The sequence below is a fragment of the Emydura macquarii genome, unplaced genomic scaffold, assembly GCF_026122565.2.
Source record: "Emydura macquarii macquarii isolate MOO-44397 ecotype Brisbane River unplaced genomic scaffold, CSIRO-AGI_Emac_v2 contig_719, whole genome shotgun sequence".
Lineage (NCBI taxonomy): Eukaryota > Metazoa > Chordata > Testudines > Chelidae > Emydura > Emydura macquarii.
The window spans coordinates 9,738,549-9,766,496 of NW_027130856.1; the positions used below are offsets into that span (position 1 = coordinate 9,738,549).

The 27,948-nt window shown below is 44.1% G+C and overlaps 1 protein-coding gene across 9 annotated transcripts in view; it reads left to right on the top strand.

Annotated features, from left to right (window-relative positions):
• Positions 1–27,948, top strand: part of DIP2C (disco interacting protein 2 homolog C) — a 483,513-nt gene that overhangs the window by 398,563 nt on the left and 57,002 nt on the right. For all 9 annotated transcript variants that reach the window (XM_067542679.1, XM_067542671.1, XM_067542674.1 and 6 more), the window contains 7 exons: positions 17–140; positions 712–833; positions 7,064–7,175; positions 7,308–7,417; positions 7,967–8,097; positions 21,612–21,780; positions 23,927–24,097. In XM_067542679.1, the coding sequence (XP_067398780.1) occupies positions 17–140; positions 712–833; positions 7,064–7,175; positions 7,308–7,417; positions 7,967–8,097; positions 21,612–21,780; positions 23,927–24,097 (939 nt within the window). The remainder of the gene's footprint in view (positions 1–16; positions 141–711; positions 834–7,063; positions 7,176–7,307; positions 7,418–7,966; positions 8,098–21,611; positions 21,781–23,926; positions 24,098–27,948) is intronic.

A 27,948-nucleotide genomic window follows, 5' to 3' on the forward strand; every position in this document is an offset into this window, starting at 1 on the left:
TTATTTCAATATGCAGGGAACAATAGCCAACTCCCTAACGTGTGCCCAGCTACATAAACGAGCTGAGAAGATAGCAGTCATGCTGATGGAAAGGGGACACTTACAAGATGGAGACCATGTGGCTTTGGTCTATCCACCAGGTAAAGAAATTGCGTATATTGTACCATGATGACCCTAAAAGTTCTGATTTCACTGTTTTTGTTAGAGGATTTTGAAAAATAAGTCCCACGCATATCTCTGAGGTAAAATGGAGTGGCAAAGAAGCAGAAAATAATTTTTTAAACAAAACTTGAGTGTGTCATTCATTATAGGCGTAGCGAAGAACACAAACCCTCTTTCTTTGTGTTGAAATTCTCCTTTAAAATGCTTGTTTGTGTATAAATTTGTATAGCTTATTTAATCAACAGTAACTAAACTTCTTAACTGGTAAATTGGTGACAATGAAACTGAGCAGTTCATCTCAGTGATGAGATGTAGTTTAAACTTTTGGGCCTTCTCTGGTATTTCATGCGTAAAAGAATAGCACAAATGAAAGTAATCAGTGAAGCTTAACAAATACTGACAAGGGACTGAAAAAGAAGTCTGTTAAAGAGCTTAGTTGCTCATTTAACCTTCTAAGTTACTTCAAAGTAGTATTTATGCTGACATAGGTGTCTGTGATTAAATTATTTGATTTTTCAAGTGAGAATTTTTGTTTTGTTTTTCATGCAGGAATAGACCTGATTGCAGCATTTTATGGTTGCCTGTATGCCGGCTGTGTGCCAATAACAGTTCGACCTCCACATCCACAGAACATCGCAACAACATTACCTACAGTGAAAATGATTGTGGAGGTGAGCAGACATCTGGAAATCCACAAGCAGTCAAACAGGCAGTGGACTAAATATGGAAAATTAAAGTGCTCTTTGAATTTTTTCCATCTAAGTTAGCAAAAGGCTACAGATTTTATAACATGGGTTCATATTTCATGTCACAGAGCCTGATCCTGTACAGTACCACAAAGTCAAGGGGAGCAGGGAATGTTCAACACAGCTTGAAAGCATGCAGCACCCACACTATCACAATCAGATTAGAGAGCATTTACACCACTCCTTTCAGTATAGATGTGTTTTCCTGTATATCACTCTAAATCAGGTATCTCAGGATTCCTGATATTATTTACACTAACCCAGCTCATTGGTGACATGACATTCATGGTGAAATGGCCTGATGGATAGATTAGTATACTCTTACTGCAAATCATGTGTAGCTCTGTTCAGGTTAAACAGTTAAACTTGTTTAAGATAAACTGTTTTCAGCAGAGCTGTGTTTGAGCTGTATTTGAAACTCCTGCATCACTAGTTCTTTTTACATGTTTGTAAAAGCCTTTTACAAATTTATGGATGCAAGTTGAGTTAGCAGCTCCTCTGGTGAGGAACCGTTTAGAAGTTACATTGTTATCAGACTTTGGTTGACATCGATTTTTTTGTTTCTTTTAGTCTTACGTAGTCGATTTTTGTTCTTCATTGCACTGATATAACTGCATGGGACCACATTATTGGGGTGGATGGGTTGGCCTCTTATTTCTGATGTTGTTTTTTACTTTATAAAATGGCACTCTGTCTCTCTAACTCTCTGAAATGACTTTGTTTCAGTTAATATATTTTTAACCATTTAAACCAATGTTTAAATCTTCAGGTTCATAAAATCACTATTCAACCAGGGACAAGTAATCCCATTTGAAGTTAATGGGACCACTTTTGAAGTAAGATGCTACTCAGTATAAATATGGATCTTAGAATCTGGCCTGCTATCAGCAGATTAATGACACCATTCTTATTTATTTTAGTGATGACATTGCATTCCCTTAAGACAGGGCTGTCAAACTCATTTGCTATGGTGGGCCAGATTTGAATTAAATATACTTCAAGAGGGCCATTCATACCATAAATCGAAATACTAAGCACTTTTTGGAGCGCTGTGTCTTGTGCACACAGCGCTCCACGTGCTGCCGCCAGAGTAACAGATCTCATGGCAGCGCGCGACTCCGCGAGATCTCGCAGTGGCGTACTCCCTGGCGGCAGCACGCCCTGCCACCAGATCTCGTGGTGGCGTACTCCCTGGCAGCAGCGCGTGACGCTGCCAGAGAGTACAATGCCGCGAGATGTCGTGGCAGCGCGCGCTGCCGCCGCGGGCCGGACCAAAAAGGTTGGCGGGCTGTATGTGGCCCGTGGGCCGGATGTTTGACATCCCTGCCTTAAGATGTTTTAAAACTGAGCATATGTAATAACACGTTAGTGGTCCTTCAGGAACTGATTGCCAAAATTGATGGGCTTCTAGGGCATGTGGGCTTCTAGGGCATGTATGGCGAACCTTCAAGTGGATCTGAGCTGTCTCATGATCATTTAGCTCTTTTCAACAGACTGACTTCAAATAAAAGATTGAAAAATTGCCAGCCATACTAATGACAGTTCGACTTAAAGGCCTGTCCAGCTGTGTTTCACCCAAGGATTCTTTCTCCTTTTGAAGAGGGATGACCTTGTGGAGATTAAAATATTGAGGCTTTTGCCAGTACATTGCTGAGTTGCTGCTGTCATAGGGAAAAATCCTGCCCTCCTGGTACCATCAGTTCAACTCCTTTTGAAGTCAGTGATAGTTGCATCTGAGAGCAGAAATTGGCCCACAGAATTGTGCTCTGGAGATGCATAGCAAATAGTCAAAGACTGTGATCTAACTTTATTGTAGGTAGAGGTCTAAAAGAATACGGACCAGACTGTGCGCTAATTGGATGAGGGAAACCCAAGGAGGGTGATAGGAAATGGATATTGTCCCTGTCCAGAAGTTTAGCCCCCCAAATTTGGTGTCTCTTGGGACATCCTCAGGGGCTAGAGCTTCTTCACACTTTTCTGAGTTTCCTGGCTAACATAACATGGTTCCTGAGATACCCAGCTGCCCTTCAATGTTCTGTCATTCAATGCTTATACTTTGGCCCAGCCTATGCAAGGTAATCTTAAAAGTGAGCATTATCTTGTCTTGGGATACCATATAGGGTGGAGAGTGAGGGATATTATAAGGAGCCCTGCACAAACCCTTCTGCACTCTGAGCCTGCTTTGCACTGAGTAACCACAGAGAGAATTCATGAGGTCTTCAGAGGTGGAGGAGTCTATATTGTGGAGTCTCTGTTCCTCCCTTCCTACATGTACATGTTGTTGGCCCAGGGACATGGTGTGCTGGATCTAGGGTGAGATGAGCCATCTTTATATCACTGATATACTGATATTACTGCTAATAGCCGCTAATTTCCTCAGCTCAAGTGGTAGAGCTTTTTGCACATGAGGCTGAAAGTATGGGGTTCAATGAGTGACTCCCTCATTTTGATAAAAGATGGTAGTTAAATGTTCCTTTCCATGTGTAGCTTCAAACTGTCTCTATGGGACCGAAAGGGAACAGTATTTGTACTAAGTTCAGTTCTAGAGCAACTCACAGTGAGTCATTCTTAGTTTGGGGTCTTACAATGGCATTTCTCTGTATGCTGAAGGCCTGAATGAGGATATCTGTTCTGCTAACAGCATTGACAGTAGTGAATGGAATGGTTATTACTTTGCATAGTTCAGAGACTAAAAGCCAAAAAATAGCTATAGATACTGCAAAGAGCCACATTTACCTTTTATGTGTGTATGTATATATATACAGTACAGTATAAACACACACATACATACTGGACGCACATACATTGAAACAATAATTTACAATAAGACAAAACAATCAAAATGTTTATTGTAATGTATGTTGCGATTTTTGACTCAGTGGGACTTTTGGCAATCCTTGCTTTCAATGATCCTTTTAAAATCTGGTTTGTATTTGGTTGAGGACACTCGAAGTAATTCCCTCACATGTGTGTCAGTTAGAACAGATCGATGCTTAGATTTCACATGTTTCAATGCTGAGAAAACTGATTCACAAAGGTAAGTTGACCCAAACATTGACAGTAGTCTGAGTGCAGCCCATTTGGCATTGGGGTATTTCTCCATCGGTACAGTTCTCCAGAACTCAAGGGTTCCTTCCTTTAGAAAACATTTAAGTTTGTCTTCCTCGGAAAGTTCAGTCATCTCAATCTGAGACGTTGCTTCATCTGTGACTAACGGGGCTTTCAAACAGTCAGTGTCAGCACCGAAAGGGTCGACCAGGAATGTAATCTGAGGCCTTTTCAGCTGTAGATCATGGAATCTTTCCATGAGACCATCCTGAAGTACTTCAATCAATGTTGCATACCGTGTGGTGCTCCTTTTCAAGATTTCGGGTGCTTGTTCACTTGCATTTAACACTGAGGGAAAATGTGTTAGTTCCCCCTTTGAAGTTGCGTCTTGAACAGCTTGAGTTTGTTAACAAACGCAAATACACTTTGCACCAGGTCCAGCAGCATCTTTAACTTCCCTTGGAGATCCAGGTTCAGTCTGTCCAGATGTCGCAGCATCTCCACCAGAAACGCCAGATCTAAAACCTGTTGTGGGTCTGAGAGCTCGGGGTATTCCTTTTGCTTCACTTCCATGAATAGCACTTTACCTTTTGAAAGCCACCTTGCAGTACAGTGAAGCGGCAGGTCAACGGGAAGGCCTTGGTCGAGCTCAGCAATGAGATTCTTGAATTGTCTGTGGTTGAGAATGTGTGTGCGAATATAATTGACTATTTCCAGGACGGGTTTCATGACATGATCCAAATGCAGCTTTTTAGACACCAGTTGCTCCCGATGGATGATACAGTGAAACAACCAGAAGTCAGGGAACCTTTCGTCAGCTCTGCATAGCCCCACAAGTCCATTCACAGATCTGACCATAGATGGCGCTCCATCCGTTGCTATTGCTGCAAGTTTCGGTAAAGGCAGATTTGTTTTTGCAAAAACATCCATCAGAGTTTCTTTCACATCGATGCCCCGGGTTCTGTCTTTTAATGGTACGATATCTAGGAGTTCTTCGTTGATTACACAATCATTTGACACAGTCCGTACAAATATTGCCAATTGAGGTTTGTCCTATACGTCACAAGACTCGTCCAGTGCGATAGTGAGGTACTCGCATTTCTGAAGATCAGAATATAACTGTGATTCAATTGAATCATTGATTTCAGATATTCTGTGCTCAATTGTGTGGCGTGAAGCCATTCTTTTCAGATTATAATTTTCTGTAGACAAGATGGAAACAACATCTGCGAGGCATTTTTTAACAAACTCGCCTTCGTTGTAAGGTTTTTTTAGCGCGGGCAATGTTCCAAGAGAGTTGATACGAGGCATGTGTAACAGTCTGGGAGTGCTTGGCAAATTTATGGGACACTTGAGTCAGTTTCTCGATTTGACTTTTCAAAGTTTTTAGTTTGTGCAAGCGAAGTTCAGTACCTTTTGGAAATTCCCGATCGATGTTAGCATGGTGTGTGTTGAAGTGGCGCTGGAGACTTGAAGACTTGAAATGTGCCAATGAAGTCTGGCATATCAGACAGAGTGGTTTACCATTACGTTCAATGAAAAAATATAAACTTTCCCATTCCGCTAAGAACATTAGGTGTTCTTCTTCATATTTGCGCTTATTTTTACATTTTCGTTCCATGTTTAAAGAGGGTTACCACTTGCTGCAAACTAAAAACAAAATTTCAGACATTGCCAAAACGTTCACCACAATAATCGTCAAATCCGCACATGCATTTTTTTTATTTTTAATAAGAAGCTATGCGATTGGTTAATAGTGTAGCGATCCAGCTCTAGGTTTTCTCTCCAGATTATTTTGCATGGACCATTGTTAATGGACAGCCTGTGAGTGTGTATCCAATCAATGTACAGCGGAGTGTATGTGTGTGTGTGTGTGTGTGTCTGCGTGCAGCCCAGCCTCTTGCCCTGTTAGTGTAGAGCAGACCTGGATATTGGCTTTCCCCTCATGTCCTTAAACTTTAAACTTTAAATGCATACAACACACAAATAAAAATCAGTAATAGACGCAAAAATATTAACCGACCAGTTCCTAAAATGTGAAATTCTATGTTTACTCAGAAGAGCTGCATTTGTATGAGCGAAGAGCCGCATGCGGCTCGAGAATCACGGGTTGGCCACCCCTGGCATAGGTGTTGGGGATAAAAGCTTACAGTACTATGGAACCAAAAGTGGCTCAGACTCCACAAAGAATACATTAGGAATGCTTTCACTTACTTGACTTCTCTGTACAGACCCTCAAAGAGTGGAAAGAAAGGAGAAGTCCTTCATTTGTAAATTGTTTCTGTGCTGTGCTTTAAAATGTTCAATAATGCATTTGCCTGAGCTTTTGTTTAAATATACTATATTAAATTCTTTTTCAAACCGTATCACATTTTCTCATAGTTGCTACTCTTTACTTAATGTACTTGGTAAAATAACTGTCCAGTCTCAAACACAGAGACACCCCCAACATATCAGGATCTATAATCCACTAGAGCATAAAATTGAGTATAGGCAAAGATGAGATGGTAAACTGACTGTGTCACTTGAGAAATAACTGCTCTCGAGCTACCATTTGAAATATCAGAATTCTCTGAAATGGAGCCTATGTTCAATCTCTAGTGTTCCTGCAGAGAATCCTGTTTGTTTGATTTAGTGGAGAAATCATGAGTAAGTGGTTAGCACATAGCTATTGATTTAATATGGTGAAATCTCTGGAGCATTGTAAGTGTAAAGTTGGGTTTTCATTTTTTAAAAATATTTGTATGAACAAATTTATATTGTCTTCACTTAGGGAATATTCTTGACATAACCTTCCCTACAGGTTTCCCAGGATGATAAAGTGTAGAAAAAGTTCAATTTTCCCTATTAAAATGCCATTAATTTCAATGTAACAATTCGCTGCAAAGTAGATTATTGTAAGTAATTATCGCATGGTCTTGTAAAAGTCTTGTATAGCCTTTGAAATTTCAAAGTTGGTCTGGCTTTTTGGATCACAGGAAATAAGACTAGTAAACTTACGTACATACATACATACCATACCCTGTTGTAATATAAATCATGGTCTTCTCAGTTTTACATGTGAAGTAATTAGTTCTCTATTTTCTTTTTGTTTGTTAAACTCCCAGGTGAGTCGCTCTGCCTGTTTAATGACTACACAATTAATATGTAAATTGTTACGGTCCCGAGAGGCAGCAGCAGCAGTGGATGTCAGAACGTGGCCTCCTGTACTAGATACAGGTAAGTAACTATTAAAGCCAGAGCTGCCCTGTCTTGTTTTGCAGGTGAACTTGTCATGGTTCAGAGATTCATGCAGTGGACTGCCTGTCATTAAAATGAGATGCACATGTTTTCATTTTTTATTTATTCTAGATGACTTGCCAAAGAAGCGGCCTGCTCAAATCTACAAACCTTCTAACCCCGACACACTGGCTTATCTTGATTTTAGTGTATCCACAACTGGAATGTTAGCTGGGGTAAAGGTAGGAGTTTCACACTAAAAATAAATGTTGTTGTCATGTATGTAACAAAACAGTTTGGGCACATATACAATCACATTTCATTTTATTTCTGGAAGATTTTAAAAAAGTTGTTGTATTAGTTTAAGAATTACATGATATGTTATTGATGACAACAGAAATTCAAGTGGATACTTTTATTTTGCTTATGCTACTGTTATATAAAAATTCCAACATCCTTATTTTTTGTGCTTGTAAAAGTTTAGCTTGTTCTCCTTAGTTTCGCATATCACTTCAAGCACATCTGAAGCCACTTATAACCATGTCCTACCTATTCAGCTTATGATTCTTTCTCTTCCTTTTTCTTGGATGGTTGTTTGGATGCCCTCTTGAAAGAAAATTAACTTTGTGTTACGTAAATTACAGTATTTGTTCATGCTGAGCATGAAGTTTATTTGTTTGTTTATTTGTTTCCTTAAACCTGTTACTGATTAAAGGAATGGCAGTGGTTTGGGAATGAACCTCCAGAATGGCATAGTTGATCATTTCAATAACTGTCTTGTTATCTTCCAGATGTCTCATGCAGCCACTAGTGCCTTTTGTCGTTCTATTAAGCTGCAGTGTGAGCTTTATCCCTCTAGAGAAGTAGCTATCTGTTTGGACCCTTACTGTGGACTTGGATTTGTTCTCTGGTGCCTCTGCAGGTAAGGTTTCTCTTCAGACTTTTTAAACCTTTATTTCCATTGTACCATAAAACAAAAGAACAAGCCGACTTGAGTAATGGGAAGATGGTGGAGAAGAATTAATATCTTTGTAACTAACATAGACAATTGAAATTGCCATAAGCTGTGTAAAGAATATATTTCATTCTGCTCAGATGTGGCCTTAGATATGTAGGGTTTCTCAGGAATTAGAGTCAGGACGACAGTTGCCCTCCTTCCTAATGCTTATGCATCATCTATCAACAAGCTCTGTTATATTTATTTAATGAGAAATAGTACTCTAATGGAATTTCATTGAGAGAGTGCTATCATCTTCTTTCTCTAATCTGGAAACAGAAGTTTACGTTGGAGCATTTTAGAACTTCTCCATTTGGGACCTATATATGACAGTGAATTTTATAGGTACATAAAGATGCATTTGATTGTAGAGAGATTCTTGGTTGGTAATAATAAAGCTGGCTGAAAAGCAGCAAAATATTTTCACAAAACATTAAAAAATTTTACCACTAGTTAGTGTGGCGTTTATAGCTTTGTTAACAGTTTTGTGGATTTCTGTACTCATCGGACAGTGAGGTGTGACTGTAAAAGCACTTCCAGCATCTTTTAGTTTTACTTCAAGACATTTAGGTAGATGAAAATGAAAAACAATGTGCTTTAGAGAAGAAAATTGAAAACATGGTACAGGGAAAGATTATGAAAAAGTAACTGGAATCGTTCTTTACTAAGAACTATTAGAGCCTAGAGTTATTACGTTTTGATACAATTCACTGAAAGTGCAATGTTGCTATTTTAAAACAGGGCTGAAATTTAGGTAATGTAAGGCATTAAAAATGATACAGTTTTGCATAAATGTTTCTATTTAAACTGTAATTAAAAAGTGAATATTCTGCTGGAATCAACACTTTGTTTAGCTGCTTGGTGCAATAAAAATAAATAAATAAAATTTAATGGTACAGTGACTTTTCTTGCACTAGGTAATTATGATTTATGAGCTGCATAAAACTTGTGTTTGTTAGCCTTCATGCACATTATCTTAGTACATGCTTCACTTACAGCCTCAGATTGTTCTCTTATTAACCTTTTGGGGAAAAAAATGTTTAAAAATATGAAAAAAATTGTTTTGTACTTATTTAAGTGTGTTGCATTTACTGTATTGTAATCTGGAATTGATACACAGAATTATTATAGTAACATTAATCCTTTCCGGTATAAAGCAACAGAAGGCATATATCTGAGCTTGGACAATGAAAAATCAATGAGTCAGTCAATTTTGCTTACAGGTTTTTAGAGCTGCAGTCTTTGAGGTTAAACAAACCTTGTTTGTTTAAAAACAAAGACACTCACACTAGCTCTTAACAAGCTAGCATGCAAAAAAGAGTGAAGCCACAGCAGCTACACTCCCGTAGAAACATTTTCGTTGGCCTTACCGTTAAAAAAAATCATAGGAGCAAAAGAGAGGGTATCAGACATAACTCTAAATTTCCTTGCTTTTATCAGTAGGTCCATACCTTAAAATTTATCCTAACCTAGTCTTTGTGTGTATGTGTTTTTTCTTTGTTTTTAGGGGAGTCAATGTATTTGTTGGTTTAAACCATAATTGTACTGATCTCTTATTTCAAGGTCTGCATAGGGACTAGAGCTGAACAAAAATCTCTTTGCAGGAAATTTTGATAGTTCAACATCTTATTTTCATCCTCAATTGGTACAGAAAGTCAAATTATTTAAACTTTTTGCAAAACATAAAGTTCAGAAAAATTTAGCCTTGGAAGTATTGAAACATTTTGTTTGAATACTTTCTATTGAAACAAAATATTTTGACATTCTCATATTAAAATGTTAAATTTTGAGTCAGCTCAACATTAATTTGTGTCCACGTGAAGCATCACAGCTCCTCATGTGAGTTGCAGTTCATGTGCCTTGTGTCTTTACTCTCCCTGGCCATCTCCCAGGATGTGCCATGGCAGCTCAAGCAGAAGGGAGTCTGCAATGCAACATAGGGAGATGCAATTTGGCCATGGGGCCAGGATAAGGGGGATGTAAAGCACACAAATTACAACTTCCATGAGACACCAGTCAGCTCAAATGGACACAGATTAACATTGACCTGAGCCGAGATGAAATATTTCCCAGTATTGCTAACTCTCAGGAGTATTGTGATTTTTGGTCCAGGCTAGAGCCAGTCTTTCAATAAATGAGAAGCTCCAATTGTCATATAATTTTCAGTCTTGCCCAGAGGAAACCCCCCTCTAATTTGCTGCCTTTCCCACTTGCCTGCCTTCTAGGGAAGAGCAACCAATCAGACATTTCTCTCCGCATGACCTTCAGGACCTGAGAGAATTTGGATTAGGGAGTGTGGGGAAAGGAGCAGCCGATACCATTTTCACAAGAGAGGAGGGAGCAGAAAGTGGAAAGAACCCAGCAGCTCAGCGCAGCTCTGCTTCCTCTTTCACTTCCATCTTGTGAAAAATGGGTCAGTCAGCTCCTTTCTCCAGGCCTGGGAAGAAGAAAAGGATCCTGCTGTAACTCCCACTCCACACCTGGGAGGAAGGTGAAGACACTCTACAGCTCCAGACAGAGCAGAGATGCACAGAGGAGCTGGGGCAAGAATGATGTATGGCTGGGGGCGCACAGTTGATGTGGGGCTTGTGGGGGTGCTTAATTAATTGAGAGGTTGGGGGAGAGGCAGATGTGGGGCTGAAATAGAAAACACAGAAATAATTATTAGAATCTAGTTTGGAGGGCCCCTGGAAGCTTTGCACGATTAGGGCAGCATTTTATACAAAGCTCTATGATTTGATCTCTGTTGGATCTTTCAGTGAGAACCAAAATGACCTTTCTCTACAAACTGGGGACTTGCCATGCACACAGTGGGCAGGGCGAGTTCAGAAATGAAAAAGATCAAATGCAACATCATCTCTCTCTTAAAAAACCTTATGGTTTTCAGGGTCCGACTCATTAGTGAGCTTTTGGAGTTGACTGTACTGACTTTGCTTCCGTTTTCCTGATGGGACATTGAACAGCTTCAGCAAAATTAATGTTTTCCTGCAGAAAACATTGATTTCTCTTTTGGAAACCACATTTTCTGTCAAAAATTTTGATACAAAATTCACAATCAGCTCTAATAGGTTATTTCTATGTTATTTGTAGAAAGCTGACATGAGAAACCAGCTTGGTTCATTTTGCTGTGCAAACTTGACTTCCATCTCGTACTAGTTTGTTAGGAGTGACTGTCATTTTTAGGATGCTCCATAGGAGCACAAACCAGCTCCTTAAGTCAGTAAATTTGCAGTTTACTCTTTGTAACTTACGTGCCAAAAAGTGTTTGTTTTAACATCCAAGCATTACCTCTGAGGGTGTAAAATTTAAATATACAGATTGTGAAATCTGTTGTCATTACCATTAACTACTCTACCACTTGCTTTTGTATCATAGAGATTCTGGGTCAGTGCTTACTGTATTTATTTTTGAAGGTTAAGGAGCTGCAAGCAGTAGCAATTCTTATTGGATACAGAGCAGGCAGAGAAAATAGGCTTCTTTGTGCAGTCTCTAAAATGAGAAACACAAGGAAAAATTTGAATTCAATTGCTTCAGCAATTGCTGAATTTAATTCCTCCATGAACTAGGCTAAAGGAGGCATTCAGTGTACAAACAACCAAAAACTAACCTCTTTTCCCCATCAGAGGTTCTTTGCTTTGCTGTGACGACCCAGAATGCAATTTTCTGTGACGTCAAAGCTATTAAGGGAAGCCTGCTGGAGCATGGAGCCAGGTCATTGGTAAGTCTGGAGTGTATTGCATGGCTTTGCAAAGTTCGTTTGTTTTATGTCCTAAAGAGTATAAAATAATAACAAAACAAAAGAAACCTTGCAAAGCAGAGCAATACATTCTGAAAAATGGGATTTGGCAGCTTCCCTATAAACTGGCTGCATACTCCAGCAGGGTTTCCTTGCAATCTTTGTCACAGAATGATGCATCCTGGGCATAGCAGCAGGGTCATCAGGCCCATGTGAGTCCACTAATCCAAAAGTGCTTCTTTTCAGCTGTCTGTGATGACTTTTTCATGAGGGAATTCATGTGATTTTTTTTTTTTTTCATGTTTTTCTTTGCAGCTCATTTTTAATGATCTTGCTTTCCGTTTTGAGAAGCTGACCCTACTATTCTGTTTTGCATTGCATTTTTAAATCTCTAAGTTATAATAGCTTTTTAAAAAGCAAACACTTTTCTCCAAATATAAAATCAAAACTAAATTTAATTAGACTACTTTCTCAACTTAAGATATCCCTGTCCTAATGTGTAGACAGACCACTGTTGTTGGAATAGAGCCTACTACACTCCATGTTAAGAAGGATTTAATTATAAAGCAGATACGAAATTCTTCCTGCCTGTGTCTTAGCCAAACTAAGCTAAGCCCTCTAGTAATTCTGCTTTAATGATCAGAATACTGAGACTTTGCCAGTGCACGTGAGTAACAATATTTTAGTCCAACCCTTAAAGTGGTAGAGATGCACTTAATTGTCATTTGAGTGCAGGAATGGATTTAAATTGCAAATCAGGACCGTAAGAGCTGGATTTTTCAGTTTACTAAAACTACGTTCAGTGAATACAGTGTGTGCCATGGAGTTGTGATATGAATGTTTGTTTTGGAAGTTCAGTGAGAGCTGCTTTCTTCTTCCATGCTTCCTGTCAGTCATGAATGGGCAACTGAAGTCATTTAAAGGCCATTAGGTAACTTCTACAGAAAAAGTGAGGTCCTGCAAAGTGTCCTTTTAAATAAATGGATGGAGCTGTGGAGGAAGTGAACAAGACACAATAGCTTCAGGGCTGGAACTGCAACTTTCAAAACTGTGGCGTGTGAGGGACCATTTTCATCTACTACGTTTTGTGGCCTAACTTGAAGATAAACACTGGTGTGAAATTCTTACACCTGCGCCAGTCCCTTTTTGGAAAATAAAAGGGTTTCAGCAACATAAAGGAGCCTTAAAAGTCTCAGATCAGGAGAGGAGGAGAATTCTCCTGGCATATTAACTGAGGAAGACAGCCACACGCTCAGAGAAGGCCAGTGAAGAATTCCCTTTGTGCAGGGCAGCCCTCTGCGCTTGCTGTCTCTCTCTCTCTCTCTGTCCTATCTTTCTGTCTGTTACACACAAAATAAAGACTGGCCAAAACTTTCAAACTAGAGTACCTGAAAGGCACTGAAATAAGTAGGAGGTGGAAGGGGCATCATTTTCAATGGTGCTGAACACACCTCTTTGAGTGCTTGTCCCTACATATCCCACTCTTGATGCACATGCGCTTGGGGTTGGAGTCTATTGTCCAGTAATGTCCTTTGGGGCCATGCAAGTGTCCTGAGTGTCCTTGTACTCCCAAACCAAGGGCAAAAGGGGCAGAGCACACCCGACTGCGACCCCGGTCCTTCTCGCCTGCGAGATGGAGTTCCTTACTGTCCATGTCTTGACGCATCCTGTTTTTTATCTGTTTTTCTGAATTGTGTACAGATTAGTGTTAGATAATAAGGGTAGCTTCCTGTTGGCAGTTTCTTTGATAGTTGGTAATGGTTTGGGGAAGTTTTTACCTTCCATGTTTTGTCTTTTTTCCTGACCCTGATCTTCTTCCTAGCACCGCAGCTTAGTGGTGTCCCATCACAAGTCACCCAGCTTCAAGTATTGCCCGTCCTGTAAGGCAACAATTCTGATTAATGATGGGCCCACCAACTGCTTTTTTGTCTTGGGAAAACTCATATCCTCAGCAAATGTTCAGTATGTTATTCCTTTTCTAGAAGGACTTTAAAGGCGAGGGAGGCATGTCTTAAATGGTTAGATTGTTCTATGTGTCTGGCCTCTGAGCTGGGAAGGGCAGAGCACTCTGAACAAGTTCCATCACAGTCCAGAAGCATTCCTGTGAATTCTGGATCCCAGGTTCCATCTTCAACAGTCATTTCAGTTTCAGACTCTGATAAGACTGTAAAAATTAAATCCACAAAGGATCAGCACTCTTCTGGGAAATTTCCACTTAGAGGTCCAACTTACCTCGTCACTACCCCATGTCACAAATCAGGTACTCTGGGAGCTCTGAGGGAGCACAGTACCAAGTCTTTGGTACTGTCCTGGGATGCAAAGCTACTAGCAGTTACTTTAGCACCAGCTCTTATGCTACCAGACTTATTGGCACTGGCTTCCTTGATGCTTCTCACTTCAGCACAGACTTTGTCAGTACTGGGCGTGTTGGCACCATCGATCTTGATGCTCTCTGCTCTCATGCTGAATTTACCGCACTGGTACTGGGAAAGTATGTGGTACTGAAGGATTTTCAGGTTTCAGAGGAGCAAGAACCCCCTCTGGTCTCCAAAGGGCTAAACATCTCTCCCAGTACCAGTGCTCGCCCCCTCATCAGCATTGACTTGTCCTTTTTGAGATCCTTTTTGATTTTCATCTTTTATTGTATTGTGACTTCTCTCTTCGAGTGATTGCTCATATGCATTCCAATGTAGGTGTGCGCGCGCTCCGTGCACAGATTCCCGGAACTTTTTTCCCTAGCAAGCCCCGCATGGCCAGCTCAGGCGCCCCCTGGAGTGCCGCGCTCATGTCGCGGTATAAAGGGCGCTGCTGGCTGCGCGGGTCCCCAGTTCCTTCTTTCCGCCTGTGACGGTTACTGGAACTATCGCCTCTTGCTGTGTGCAAGTAGCTCATTCCCTAGTTGTTTGACTGTTTTCAACGTTTCTTGTTATAGTAGTAGTTATAGAGTTCGTTAGTTTGTAGTTGTAGTGACAAGTTAGAACCCCGGACGGGGTCCTCTTCTGCTGGGAGTCATGCCGGGGTCCACAGGCTTTAAGAACTGTGTCTTGTGTACTAAAGCCTTTCCTATTAGTGACCCACATGACCGCTGTCTCCGGTGCCTTGGAGAAGAACACCGTCGAGACAAATGTAAGATTTGTAAGTCCTTTAAGCCTCGGACCCAGAAAGAACGAGACGCGAGGCTAAAGGCGATTCTAATGGAGTCGGCGCTCCGTCCAGCTTCCGAGCCGTCCCGGTCTCCGTCGGCACCGAGTGTGTCGTCGGTGCGGAGCGCCCCCCACCGGCACCACTTTCGGCACCGCCGCGGGCCTCTAAGGTGGCCAAGAAGACGGCACGGCCTTCGGCCGCACCCAAGATCTCCCTCCGGCCCGCGCAGGGTGGAGGAAGTACGGAGACGCCCCAGCCAAGCGCCGTTGAGATTACTCCGGTACCGGGGTCTCCACGCGGGCTGCCTCCCCCGACTCCTGGTAGTGGGGGAGTGCACCTGCAAGGGCCGTCGACGCCGGAGGCGTTTACTGCGGCACGAGCCCTCATGGCCTTGCCCACGCCTCCGTCCCCCCTCGGCCGAGGGACAAGGGACCCGCGTCTCGGGGCAAACCCGCGCTGGGTGGTCCCGGTGGTTGGAGACGCTCCCAATCTAAGTCTCCTGCCAGACGGTCACGGAGGGTGGAGAGCGTCGGCTCCCCTCCGAGCTCCGACTCTAGGTCGTCGAGCGACTCGGCACCGCGGCACCGTGGGCGGTCCCGAGTCCGTCGCCGGAGCCGCAGATCCAGCTCCGATTCGAGCGGGGACCGGGATTCGGGCTCACGATCTACGGTGCGGAGCCCGTCCCGGCACCGATCGAGGTCACTGTCGGTCGTTTCGAGAGGCAGCGACTCACATCTGGCGGCACCGCCGATCCCGGCACCGACGCCTGCTTCGGCACTGTTGCCGGCTCCGGCACCGGTGCAACCGGCACCGATGATGGCACCGTTGCAGCCGGCACCGATGATGGCACCGTTGCAACCGGCACCGGTGATGGCACCGGCACCGACCTCAGGACGGCTGGACTCCCTTCAGCGTCACCATCGTCGGCACCGCTCTCGGTCTCGAGGGGGCAAGCGGCATCGCAAGTCCTCTCGCCGCAGGGGCAGGTCGGGTGCGTCGTCGTCGTCGTCCCCGTCCTCCTCTCATCGCCGGCACCGCAGACGTCGGCACCGGTCCACGTCGTCCTCATCGGACCGCTCCACGCGTCGGCGACATAAGCGACGCACGGGGGGCTCTGGTGACACTAGGGCGGTGCGGCTCCATCAGCCTTCCCTGCAGGCTGCGGGGTGGGCCCAGGGACCTTGGCAGTGGCCGTATTGGGGACCCTGGAATGCCTCTATGCCCCAGGGCTCGGTGTCACTGCATTCTGTGGTGGCCCCCCCAGTCCCCCCGGCCCCTAAAGGTTCATGAGCAGGGTTCGGAGGACTCGGACCCTGGGGAGGGACCCTCTTCCGCACCCCTACCCTTCTCTTCCTCATCGTCACCGGATGAGGCAGCAGCAAGGGATCGTAAAGGGCCCCTGTTTGACTTCAGGGCCCACCAAGACCTCCTAAAGAGGGCTGCTGAGAACTTGGGCATGGAGTTTAAGCTCATGTCTGAGGAGGAGGACTCCCTCTTTGGGCCCTCGGGCTCTCTAGGACCCTCCCGGGCGACCTTGCCAGTGCATGACAATGTCATGAAGATAGCGAGGAAGCTGTGGCAGACCCCTTCCTCCCTGCCTTCCACCTCTAAGGGGGTGGAATGGAAATATTATGTCCCCAAGGAACCCTTTGAATTTCTATACAGCCACCCTGCGCCCAGTTCTCTGGTGGTCGATGCGGCCAACCAGAGGGACCGTCAGGGGGTCAGGGTAGCACCCCTAAGGACAAGGAGGGCCGTAAACTGGACTTGTTCGGGAGGAAGATCTACTCTACTGCGGCGCTGCAGTTTAGAGTAGCGAACCACCAGGCCTTGTTTGGGAAGTATAATAAGAACCTGTGGGCCTCGATGCAGAGGTTTGCTTCCCAGCTGCCCCCTGACCAGGAGGCGGATTTTTCCACGGTTCTGCATGAAGGATCTGCGGTGGCTACCGCTGCGCTGCAGGTGGCTAGCGACGCGGCTGACACAGCCAGTAGGGCAATGGCCTCGGCGGTGGTGATGCGCCGCTGCTCGTGGCTTCAAGCCTCTGGCCTCACTCAAGAGGTTCAGCAGGCTATCCAGGACTTGCCGTTTGATGGCCTGGGTCTGTTTTCGGAAAAGACAGACGACAAGCTCCACGCTCTCAAGGACTCTTGGGCCACCCTGAAGTCTCTGGGGTTGTATACTCCTCAGGCCTCCAGGCAGCAGTCCAGACCGCAGGTCCAAGGGCAACCACCGCCCCCGCCCAGGCCGGCTCCTCGACCACCCCAGCAGAGGAGGGGTCGTGAGCGCTACCGCGGTCCCAGCAGGGGAGGCCGTCAGGGTCCTCTGCGAGGGCCAGCATGGGCCTGCAAAAGGGGGTAATCAGCCTAATAAACGTTTTTGACCCAGAGCAGGAGGGTAGTACTCTTCCTTCTCTCTGGGATCCTGGTCGGCCGTTTGGGGACAGGCTTCGCCCTTTTCTTTCAGAATGGGAAGCCATCACTACGGACCGCTGGGTCCTGGAGGTGATTGCTAAAGGGTATGCCCTCCAGCTTACAACCTCCCCTCCCAACACCCCCCAAGGCTGTCCCACATTGGGGATCCAGCCTCGGTTCAGCTCCTGGTGCAGGAGATTGGGTCGCTCCTCACGTTGGGGGCAGTGGAGGAAGTCCCACTGGCCGAAGAGGGCAGGGGCTTTTATTCTAAGTATTTCTTAATCCCCAAGGCGAAGGGAGGCCTTAGGCCCATTCTGGACCTCCGTGGCCTAAATAGATATATTAGGCGAGTTAAGTTTCGTATGGTCTCTCTCGCCACTATCATTCCGGTCCTTGACCCAGGGGATTGGTATGCCGCCCTGGACTTGAAGGATGCATACTTTCACATCTCGATATTACCGGCCCATAGGCGGTTTTTGAGGTTTGTGGTAGCGGGACACCATTATCAGTTTCGGTCCCTACCCTTTGGGCTCTCCTCAGCACCCAGGGTTTTTACTAAGTGCATGGCTGTGGTAGTAGCCCACCTGCGCCGTAAAGGTGTTCAAATCTTCCCTTACCTGGATGACTGGTTAATCAGGGGGAGGTCGAGTGCCCATGTGAGACATAGTCTGTTCCTCACACGCGACTTGTGTGCTAGACTGGGGCTGATTATCAATGAGCAAAAGTCCACACTCACTCCGGTTCAATGTATTGAGTTTATTGGAGCCAGGTTAGATGCAGTACAAGCCAGAGCCTTCCTGCCTCAAGCAAGATTTGAGGCGATGGCAGCCATAATATCGGATCTCCACTTGTCCCCCATGACGACAGCCAGGCACTGCCTGCAGCTGTTGGGACATATGGCGGCTTCTACATATGTAGTGAGACTGGCCCGATTGAGGCTTAGACCTCTCCAGGCGTGGTTGAATTCGGTGTATGTACCACACAGGCATTCTCTAACTAGAGTGGTCCTGGTTCCCCCACAGGTGCTGTCGTCCCTCGATTGGTGGAGGGACCCCAGGGAAGTGATGATGGGAGTCCCCTTCAGAGAGTTCACCCCATCTGTGACGCTCATCACAGACGCATCCGATCGGGGATGGGGAGCCCACATTTCTCACGATCAGGGCACCCAAGGGCTTTGGTCTCTGGAGGAGAGAGCTCTGCACATCAATGTGCGCGAGCTCAGAGCAGTCCGGTTGGCCTGCAGGGCCTTCCTCCCCTTCCTCAGGGGCAGAGTGGTCCAAGTCCTTACGGACAATACGGCAGCCATGTTCTACATGAACAGGCGGGGGGGGGGGGGGCACGCTCCTCGGCACTTTGCCAGGAAGCCATTCACCTCTGGAATTTCGCGGTGAGACACGGTTTTCATTTATCTGCCTCTCACCTCCCGGGGGTACGAAACAGCGAGGCGGACCGCCTCAGCAGAGTTTTTTCTCCCCGCCACGAATGGTCCTTACACCAGGACATAGTGGCTTCCCTTTTCCAACGGTGGGGTTCTCCCCGTCTGGACCTGTTCACTACAGCGGAGAACAGGAAATGCCCGAGGTTTTGCTCGCTCAGGGGTCGCGAGCCGGGCTCTCTGTCCGATGCCTTTTTGGTTCCCTGGACAGGGGAGTTAATGTATGCTTTTCCCCCTGTCCCGCTCCTGCCCCAAGTCCTCCTAAAGATCAAGAGGGACAGGGCGGATGTTATACTGATTGCTCCAGCGTGGCCGAGGCAGCATTGGTACAGCATGCTGCTCGACCTCTCCATCACCGAACCGATTCCGCTACCCAGACGGTGCGACCTGATCTCCCAGGACCATGGGAGATTGTTGCACCCCGACCTGACCTCCCTCCACCTTACCGCCTGGAGACTTTGTGGCTGACGGAGGGAGAGAGGGCCTGTTCTATGCAGGTTCAACAGGTCCTCCTGGGCAGCAGGAAGCCGTCCACGCAAGTAACATACAAAGCTAAGTGGCGGAGGTTTTCGGGGTGGGCAGAAGCGAGAGGGTTACACCCTAGCATCTCCCCTATTCAGGCCATCCTGGAGTACTTACTGCAGCTTAAACTGCAGGGCCTGGCTTTGGCCTCCCTCAAGGTCCACCTGGCAGCCATCTCGGCCTTCCACCAACCCATGGAGGGCCGCTCCCTGTTTTCTCACCCTATGTCGGTGAGGTTCCTTAAGGGGGTGGAGAGGACTTTCCCTCAGGTGCGGGACCCGGTGCCACCCTGGGACCTCAACTTGGTCCTCAACGGGCTGATGGGTCACCCATTCGAGCCCTTGGCTACGTGCTCCCTTCTACTCTTGTCATGGAAGGTGGCCTTCCCAGTGGCTATCACCTCGGCCAGAAGGGTCTCCGAACTGAGGGCGTTAACCTCGGAGCCCCCTACACGGTTTTTTATAAGGATAAGGTCCGGCTGAGGCCTCACCCGGCTTTTATGCCTAAGGTGGTGTCTCAGTTCCACTGTAACCAGGACATTTTCCTTCCTGTGTTCTTTCCCAAACCCCATGGGTCGGAGGAGGAAAGGAGGGGACATTCGCTGGACGTCAGGCGAGCCTTGGCCTTCTATCTCGAGAGGACCAAGCCTTTCCGGAAGTCGACACAGCTCTTCGTGGCTGTGGCGGATAGGATGAAGGGCTTGCCTGTCTCCACCCAGCGCATCTCCAAGTGGATTACTGCCTGCATTAAAGCATGCTATGAGCAGGCAGGAGTACCCCTCCCAGGGCCGGTGAGAGCACACTCCACTAGGGCCCAGGCCTCTTCCGCAGCCTTTCTAGAGAGGGTTCCCCTGCAGGACATCTGCAGGGCAGCGACCTGGTCGTCAGTCCATACGTTCACGTCGCATTACGCCATCGTGGAACAAGCAAGGGAAGACGCAGGGTTCGGCAGAGCCGTGCTGTCTAGAGCAGGTCACCAATAACTCCTACCCTCCTCCAAGGTACGGCTACGCAATCACCTACATTGGAATGCATATGAGCAATCACTCGAAGAGAGAAAACAAGGTTACTTACCAGTAACTGTTGTTCTTCGAGATGTGTTGCTCATATCCATTCCAAACCCACCCCCCGTCCCCGCTGTCGGAGTTGGCAGAAAGAAGGGACTGGGGACCCGCGCAGCCAGCAGCGCCCTTTATACCGCGACATGAGCGCGGCACTCCAGGGGGCGCCTGAGCTGGCCATGCGGGGCTTGCTAGGGAAAAAAGTTCCGTGAATCTGTGCACGGGGCGCGCACACACCTACATTGGAATGGATATGAGCAACACATCTCGAAGAACAACAGTTACTGGTAAGTAACCTTGTTATGTCAAAGCTGAAAGATACACAAATCACAGATTAAGATGTGTGAGGACAAACTATAAAAGTGATGGGGAAATCTGCCTGTCTGAGATGACAGTCAGAGGGTATACAGGAGAAAACTGTCAATGTAGGAAACATTCTTCTAGGGAAGAATTTGTCAGTGGTCATAATGATACTGCAACAATTAGTCCTGTACCTTTGGTATAAGTTTCTGTTTTAGGGACATTACCAAGTGTCTTCATCGCAGTCTTACTGTGCAGTGGGGAGCCAATTTACACAATAGAGCTATGGGATTTTGCTTTTAAAAGTTCATAACATTTTATGGAGAGAATTTTAAAGGCATCATTTACTTTTAATTTGGAGCCAGATCCTGCCACCCTTGAAAATGATAGAAAAGCTCCTGTTTATTTCAATAGGAGTGGGGTCAGCTCCTTGGTGAGTAGAAGGTATTGTATTTTTTGTTCAAGAAATGTTTAAATGGTAATAACAAACCATAATCTTTTATCAGCAGGTGCATTTTTTACATGCTACTAACCCAGATAGCTGGGTACTCTTCCATGCGTTTCTAACAGTAAATTCCACCTGTATTTTATAGGTTTAGTAACTTAGGTCCAGGTTCTGCCTACATTTCCACTGATTTCACTTCGATTAGACGTGTAACAAAGGCAGAATTTAGCCCTTAAACCTGTCACAGTGTTAGTGAGATGTAAGCAAGGTATACCTAATACTTGATGTTCCAGTTTACACTTCAGTGAGAATACCCTTTCTAGTTTATGATCATCTTATCTATAGACTTCTAGCCTGTATTAACAAATCTTATATTTTTGCAGCGTTTATTCAGGACACCAGTCTATTCTGATTCCCCCCTCAGAACTGGAGACCAATCCTGCTCTGTGGCTTCTAGCAGTGAGTCAGTACAAAGTGAGAGACACTTTTTGTTCCTATTCAGTCATGGAGCTTTGTACCAAGGGACTTGGTTCACAAACAGAATCACTAAAGGTGAGGAATTCTATTTTTCTTCATAGTGTGACATTTCATTTGTATAGTGTTTAGGAATGTTTTCTGCTCAATAACCTTGTGTTAAATCCATCCATTGAGGAGAAGAAAGTCAGGGAGTCAGGGAAATCTTCATTACAGCCAGTATAATTCTTTGCCATAGGCTGTATATTACCTTCTGCACCTGCTGCTCCCAGAACACAAGGTTCCTAGATAAGTTTGCTCCTTGATGCTTTCCTAATCTTTAAGATCTGTATTTGTTGTACAGCCCAAATAGGTAGTTGGAGGTGGGGGTGTGAAAGTCAGAACGGAGTGTGTATTAGCCAACTTAATACATATTGTATGTATGAATTTACTGTAATAAATATGTAAAATATTTGTTTGGTTTTGATACATAGTGGAGCACTCAGAAATACTGTTAGTCTTTTTCAACTTGGAGCCTGGGATATACTGATGTTTCTGTTATGAACCTGATACATTTTTTGCCTTACGTTCTGTACCCAGTTATACTAACTAACTATAACTGCTTTTAAAAGATCTAATTTGTTTGTTTTTTCTCTTCTATTACAAAGAGCTTTAACTTATCAGATATTAGTAACTGCTTTCATTTACTGACAGTTGTGTATCTTTTTCAGAGTTAATGTAATTTAGGAAGGTAGTGTGGTGTAAATGTAGAGCATAGAGCTTGGAGCCAGACAGTGTTTTTGTGGTTAAATAGTTTCTTCCTTCCATCTTCTCTCTTTTTTTTTTTTTTTTTTGTCCATTAGACCTTACCCTTTTGTACCTATAGATGCATCTAATACATAGGCCTGCCTTGAATAGGGGACTGTACTAGAAGATCTCTCGAGGTCCCTTCCAGTCCCTCACTTTTATGATTCTGTCTTCTAGTGATGCAGGCTTACAGCTTGTCTTTACCCAGAACAGTAGTTCCCACCTTTTATTAGAACCCTAAACCCAAATGGACTGACAAATAATCATGTCCTCTTCCCAATGTGTTCTGACACACTTGCTGTTGTCTCTCCTTTTTTCTGTTCACTTTCTCCCTTTTTTCTCCTTTTGTCTGGTTCCTGGATTTTTTTCTCGTTTCTCTTTACATTATTTTTTAAAAGTTTGCTCTTTCACATGTTTTTTGTTGACTCTTCTTCCCTGATGCTTCCCTTTGTCCAACATCTGGAAGCTGAAATCTCGCTCACCAGCGTGCAGTGTGCTGATGGGAGAGCTGTCATTGGTGGCACCCATGGCTAAGCTGAATATCATGATAGCAGAGAAAGATGCTCAGGACGGTGGGTTGATGCCTGAGTCAACAGCCCTGTATGTTAAGACCACTACAGGAACAGGGAGGGGGAGAGTGGGTGGCTTTCAAGGAGCAACCTGCTGTGATATTGGCAGACACAGTAACCTGTTTGGATTGTGCCTTCATGTTTTTAGGGAACACAGTGATTCACTCCTCTGTCCTGTTATCCCCACCCTAACTATTCTGGCATGTCTTGCCCCTATCCTTGAGTGGGAAATACTGCACTAGAGTAAAGCCTAAAACCGTGCCAGCCACTACAATGGAGACTTATTTGTGGTTGATTCGTTTACATTGCTTTGAAATTTCTTCCAATTTGAATCAATTCTAACAAACGCGGAAATTTTTGTATGTAAAATTTGTAACATTTCTGACAGTGATTTTGTAGCCTCTTCTGTGCAACTAGCTATAAAATGCCAGACCTTTCTTTAATTATTCAGATTTCCCATTATTCTACTGAACCCCTGTAGAGCTCAGGGTGTGTACACTGTCTCCGATCCCTTCTGTCTTTAATAATTCTCCAGTCGTTTTTCTCTTGGGACTGTTAATTCTTGCAGTTCACTGGTCATTGCAGTCCTGAGCTGTTATTTGATACTAGCATTTTTCCCTCTAGAACTTTTTGTAATTTGTTTCCTCCTAAATGCTAAGGAAGAAATTCCAAGCAAGTAGGTCTGTTCTGCTTCAGCTATAAATGCATCACTTGACTATCCAGTTTTCAGGAAAGCCTGGAATCGGAGTATTATAATCCTGTATTCTTGTGTTCATGTTTTGTTTCACAATGTGTTAACATATATGTTTAGATATACAGTTTCAGAAATTACTAACTGTAGCTTTCACTACATTATAACTTCTTCTTAGGGAAGGGGACTGGACCTCTCACGTGTACGGACGTGTGTAGTCGTGGCAGAAGAACGACCCCGAATAGCTCTCACTCAGTCATTTTCAAAATTATTTAAAGACCTGGGTCTCCATCCACGGGCTGTTAGCACATCATTTGGCTGTAGAGTTAACCTGGCTATATGTTTGCAGGTAAGACTTTCCACGCCTTAAATTTGTACAACTGCTTGTATGAAGAAAATGGTTATCAATGAGCAATTTTCATGTCAAGTGTGAGAGTTTTCATGTTGGCCTGCTGGCTTGCTTAGTTGTTTTAAGCATATTGAGCAAATTCATCTGTCATTTAATGTTGTCCTTTCATATACACTTCTGCATTTGTCAATGAACACTGTTCATCCTTCACAATACATTCATAGCATTTATTCAGCCCCAGATATGCTGTAATTCATTAAAGTGTATCAGAATGATAGAACTTGAACTCTCAATACTCTAAAACAAAACTAATTGGAATTTAATCATATAGTGCATATCCCTGATTCCAAGTGCTTTCTTTAAGGTATCCTAAAACAAAGGAGCTTCCTTCTCTGTGTGGAATAGTTATTTACTTCAATCAGATAAATAATTTTTGCATGCAATATATAGATCACACAATGAAAAACTAATTATTCTGACTCAGATGTAACCACGAGGCATCTGTGTATTTCCATTTTGACCCATTCATCAGACAAGTCTTCAGAGAGAACCTGGGATTTATCTTGCATTCTCTGCTCCAGGCATTCAACTTTGTTGATTAATAGATTTAAAGGACAGAAGGGAACACTGTCATCATCTAGTCTGACTGCCTTTATAACACTGATCTTAGATCTTCACCCAGTGATTTCTTCATCCAGTCCAATAACTTGTGCTTTACTACAGTGGTTCACAACCAGGGGTACGTGTACCCTGGGGGGGCACAGAGGGCTTCCAGGGGGTACCTGAACTCATCTAGGTAATTTGCCTGGTTTTACAACAGGCTACATAAAAAGCACTAATGAAGTCAGCACAAACTAAAATTTCATACAGACAGTGACTTGTTTATACTGCTCTATAAACTGAAATGTAAGTACAATATTTATATTCCAATTGATTTATTTTATAAGAATGTAGGAAAAAATGAGAAAGTAAGCAATTTTTCAGTAATAGTGTGCTGTGACATTTTTGTATTTTTATGTCTGATTTTGTAAGCAAGTAGTTTTTAAGTGAGGTGAAACTTGGGAGGTGCAAGACAAATCAGACTGTTGAAAGGGGTACATTAGTCTGGAAAGTTTGAGAGCCACTGCTTTAGTACAACCATATCTTTTGAGAAAGACATCCAATTTTGATTTAAAGACTCCCAAGTGATGGATATTTTACCATATTCCTTAATAAAGTGTTCAAATATTTAATTATCCTTAGTGATAGGACACAGTTTTTCTATTTTATTTATTATTTCCAGTTTGAACTTGTGTAGTTTCAAATTCAGCAATTGGATCTTGTTATGCCTTTGCCTGCTAGATTAAAGAGCCTTCTATTATCAAATCATCTCCAGTTGTAGGTATTTAAACTGTTCCACGTTGGGAATCTCTTCACTGATAGTAGCAAAAACTTTGCTCAGATATGGAAGCGAAAACACATCTTAGCAGAACAGCTGCAAATAATGCACTTGCCTCCCATTTCTGCTACTCACCATTTGTATAGCACTTTGTTTTACAAGCAAGGCCATCCAGAAATGCTTCACAAGTATAGGTGGTGAGCCCAGCACAGACCACTGCTTCTGTGCCTTATCCCCAGCTTTGCCTCTGGCCTGTTGCAGGGAACTGACTAATCAAGGCCTTCATCAGACCTTGGCCTAAAGTGAATTCACTATTGCAACGTGTGAACAGAAAATGAATGCTGGCGTGAAGCCACATCTCTATCTCTTATATAACCTAATATCCCTTCATCCCAAGGCTAAATTAGATGGTGATTTTAATGATCACTCCTGAATATATGGAATGGCAAAGCTATAGTCAGCTGAGTAAAAAGAATAGCCATTCTTCATTCTGGAAGTAGGCCTCCATAATTCAACATTCTCTAATTACTACCATAAATATTCTCCTGGCATGTAAAAGTTCAAGAAAACCTCTGGCACTCCTAAAAGCAATACCTGAATCCTTTAGAATGAATGTCCTTTCTGCTTAATAAATGTAAGGTCTTGGACTCAGACAATAGTTGGGTTTAGAAACGCTCACGTTAATGTTGTGAACTCAGACATCTGCATGACCTGTTTTACTTAATAAATATTGACTTAATTTTTAAAAACTAGTAGGAAACCTAGACCTTGGGGTTCTGTACCCTTGCAGAGAAACTGTTTCTTCTCTCTTGAGTACCTTAAGAGAAATGGGACAACCTAATGAAACAAGTAATCAAAATTTTCATTTTAAAAACCGTCCCCAAACTTCATCCTTGGAAACTCACATCAAGGAGATCCTCAGCCTGCTTTCTTTTGGAGAGCTGTTAGTAGTTCCATTCAGCAAATGGGGCTTGGTTTGCCCCCTTGCCATGAATACATCTAAACTTTAAAAGCCACATGTCGGGGAAAATGAAGCCTATTGTACTATACTGTGCAGATAGATCCAGAACACTTCCTTTCCCATAAAAAGTAACTGCTCTCCCAGGAATTCCCTGGTCAAGAAAACAAAGCAAAATCAGATGAACTGGCCACTTAAATAGTAACAACATTCTGCTGGTTATGCCTCCTGCATCGCTTCCAACTTTGAAATGGCTGCAGGATTTCCTTTTGTGTGGGAGGAGATGGGGGCGGGAGATGTAGCTCAGGAAAATTATGGCTTTGCTGTCATAGCAGACTGCTTTAAGCGTCCACTAAAACTTCCAAGAACATCAGGTTAGTGGCCTTTCAGTCCCTGAAGCTCCATCCCTGAGACTGTCTTTCAAAGCTTTGCTTGAATTCACTCTGTGCTCTGATGCGTACGAGAACAGGCCATGAAGGGCACTGTCGGTAACAAAGCCACCACTAATGGAGATCTCCCTTTCAGGCTTGCAGCTGTCTCCAGGGAGTTTTAAATCCATGCTGTCGGTGGCTGCTTCACTTGGTATACAAGGCACTTAAGTAATACCCTATTGTCACTAAAAGCAGCAAATAAATTAGAACTGGTCAGTGTTCCCCACAAAGTTGAGGCCTTCAGTCAATCTCAAAAATAGCATTGAACCTAATACTCAGAGAAATGGCAGGCATATCCTGTCATCTGAAAGCGTGATCAATACGGAATTTGATTTAGGGCACTTTTTTTTTTTTTAACTTGAATATATATGTATATTGGCTTCTTGACAGAAGCTCAGCCTTTGGGAGTTTGTTTGTAGGTACAAAATTATAGACCAGTTCTTGAGACGGGATCACCCCTCAAAATGAATATTTGTTAATGTTTTTGACTGCAGATTTAAACTGTGTGCAGCAGAAAATAAGAGGCAAGCCCAGCGCATTAACATCCTGGAGTGAACTGATATGGCTACTCTGGTTGGCAGAGCTCTTTGTGTATGCTTAAATAGCTTAACAGCAGGCACCTCAATCCATAGGAGGATTTAAGAGTATGTTCATGTTCTTTCTTCGAGGGCTTGCTCATGTCTCGATTTAAACCCTGCACTTCATGCAATAAGCCTATGCCGAGGACCAACCCGCATCAAAGTTGTTTAAAGTGTCTAGGGGAAGCTCACGTCTGTGAGAAGTGCAAAATCTGCAAAAATTTTCACCCATGGACTAAAAAAAGACCAGGGCATTCGGCTTAAGGCCATCCTTATGGAGTCAGCATTTAGACCAGTGTCAGAGCTAGCTAGATCAGACTTGGCACCGAGCATGGTAGCCTCTTCTCTCAGTGCCCCTCCGGCACCCTCGTCATCCTCTCAGCACCGATCACCATACCCGGTACCAAAAAAGAGATCCAAGAAGACACACACCAAGTGAGGGTGCTCTCCGAGGGATAAGTCTACGGGGGACCCGGTGAGACCCACGTCAGGCTGCCAATCTCTCC